This window comes from Chaetura pelagica, unplaced genomic scaffold (assembly GCF_000747805.2).
Source record: "Chaetura pelagica isolate M959 unplaced genomic scaffold, ChaPel_1.0 scaffold1999, whole genome shotgun sequence".
Classification (NCBI taxonomy): domain Eukaryota; kingdom Metazoa; phylum Chordata; class Aves; order Apodiformes; family Apodidae; genus Chaetura; species Chaetura pelagica.
Genome location: NW_009954677.1, coordinates 4,401 through 6,373, shown reverse-complemented (window position 1 = coordinate 6,373; position 1,973 = coordinate 4,401). Strand labels below are relative to the sequence as shown.

The window sequence follows — 1,973 nt, the reverse complement described above, 5'->3', positions numbered from 1 at the left end:
GGAACACTAAGCGCCTTCACCACCATTTACCAGGAAGAAGGCATCCTCGGCTTCTTTGCGTGAGTGCTGGGGGCTGGGGGCACAGCAGGGGGGGTCTCTGCCCACGATCCCTAGGTGTTGCTCCTTGTTCCCTCCCTGAGGGGCTTCCTGGCATGGATCCAGTGAGGCCCCTGCCTCCTAGGGTGGCATTAAGGCAGCAAAAGTGGGGTGACCCCTCCCCGGGATCAGCGGCTGGAGGGAGAGGTTGGATCCGCTCCGTGTGGTCCCAGCTGGCCCTTCCCCTCCCGTTTCCCAACCACTCCCAGGTCACCGTGCAGCTGGATCTGGATCCACCCCAGGCTCACATTCCCTCTTCTCTTGCAGCGGCCTGGTCCCCCGGCTCCTCGGGGACATCCTCTCCCTCTGGCTCTGCAACATGCTGGCCTACCTCATCAACACGTACGCGCTGGAGAACGGGGTACGGGCTGAGCTGGGGGGAGCCTGGGAGGGCTGGGGAGGGACAGGGAATGTTCCAGAGGGGACTTGGAGGTGACCCCCTGGGGGCTGATGGTGGCTTTTCTCCTCCCACAGGTCTCTGCCATGACTGAGATGAAAAGCTACTCCCAGGCTGTCACCGGAGTGAGTACTGCCAGGGCGTGTGGCTCCTTCCCATGGAGCCTGGGGGACAGGGATTCCTCCCGGCATTCCCAAGGGATATTCTGGGGAGCAGGGCGGGGCATCCTGGTGTGCTGCTGCTGAGCAGCGCCCCCTCTCCCTTGCAGTTTTTTGCCAGCATGCTGACCTACCCCTTCGTGCTGGTCTCCAACCTGATGGCCGTGAATAACTGCGGGTGAGTCCGGAGGGGCTGGGAGGACCCCCCTCTGGGTCCCCCCATCCCAGATCCGCTCCCAAAACCACCTTCCTGAAGCTCCTGCTTGGCAAAGAGCTTCCAAGCTCACTGTGGGGTCGTTGGGCTGTGATGGGGGGGTGTATGGGGTGGGCACTGGGATGGTTACCAGCCATCGTGGGGATCAGCCCAGTGTGGAGCTGTGGAGGGGATGGGTCCTGGATGGAAATAATTCCTGTGGGATCTCCCTTCCTTTCCCTAGGCTGGCCGGGGGTCTCCTCCCCTATGCACCCGCCTACGACTCTTGGCTGGACTGCTGGAGCCAGCTGCACAGGGAGGTAAGTGGCTGGAACTGGGAATACTGCCCAGATGTACCGGGAATACTGTCCAGATGCACCGGGAATACTGCACAGACGCAGGGAACAGCCATCTGGGAGCCCCAAAGGGGGCCCACAGCAGGGCTGGGGGCAACCCCCGCTCACCCAGTGCTGACCATCACCCCCTTCCAGGGCAACATGAACCGAGGGAACAGCCTGTTTTTCCGCAAGGTGCCCACAGGGAAGCGCTACGTGTGGGACGAGAGGAGGTTCCGCTGAAGCCGGAGCCGGGAGTTGTTTGGGATCTGGAAGGAAGGAAGGAATGACGAGCGAGTGGTGATTTCTATACAGTTGTGTTGATTTTTTCTTTTCTTTTTTTTAAAAATCACATAATGCTAAGAGACAAAAGGGGGAGTGTGTCCAGTCTGTGCACCCCCCCCCCAGAATTCCCACCGGGAACCTTTTCCCAACCTTGGACCCGGTTTCGACAGAGGAAAATCCCCCCCCTGGGAGATGGAGGCGCCTGGAACTGCGCGTGTGTCCCCTCCTTGGAACCAACCCCTTGGTTGGAAGGCCCTGTACAAATGTCACAGATGTGTCACCTCTGGGGCCAGGGATAATGATGGGGGGGTGGCAGGGCCCTGGGAGGAGAGTGCTGCCCTGGGACTCCACCCTTTCCCTGTGCCTCAGTTTCCCTCTCCCCATGCTTCAGTTTCTCCCCCCTTTTCAATGCCTCAGTTTCCCCTCTCAGGGGTAGAGGTAGGATCGATTCTTCCCCCTCCCAGGCACCACGAGGGGCTGGTGACAGGGAGAGGGACGGTGGCACCTCT

At 60.7% G+C, this 1,973-nt stretch overlaps 2 protein-coding genes across 2 annotated transcripts in view; one reads left to right on the top strand and one right to left on the bottom strand.

Annotated features, from left to right (window-relative positions):
• Positions 1-6: 6 nt before the first annotated feature.
• On the top strand, positions 7-1,422 carry LOC104395865 (mitochondrial carrier homolog 2-like; the record flags this gene model as incomplete). The annotated part of the gene is made up of 6 exons (XM_010005610.1): positions 7-59; positions 364-457; positions 571-618; positions 762-829; positions 1,089-1,164; positions 1,336-1,422. Coding segments are annotated over 6 exons (426 nt in total), but the record flags the coding sequence as incomplete, so codon positions are not given.
• A 468-nt stretch (positions 1,423-1,890) lies between these two features.
• The window catches only part of NDUFV1 (NADH dehydrogenase (ubiquinone) flavoprotein 1, 51kDa), a gene marked incomplete at its 5' end in the record, with an annotated part of 4,477 nt that continues 4,394 nt past the window's right edge, over positions 1,891-1,973 (bottom strand). The window contains one exon of the mRNA XM_010005612.1: positions 1,891-1,941. Within this exon, the coding sequence (XP_010003914.1) occupies positions 1,891-1,941 (51 nt within the window). The remainder of the gene's footprint in view (positions 1,942-1,973) is intronic.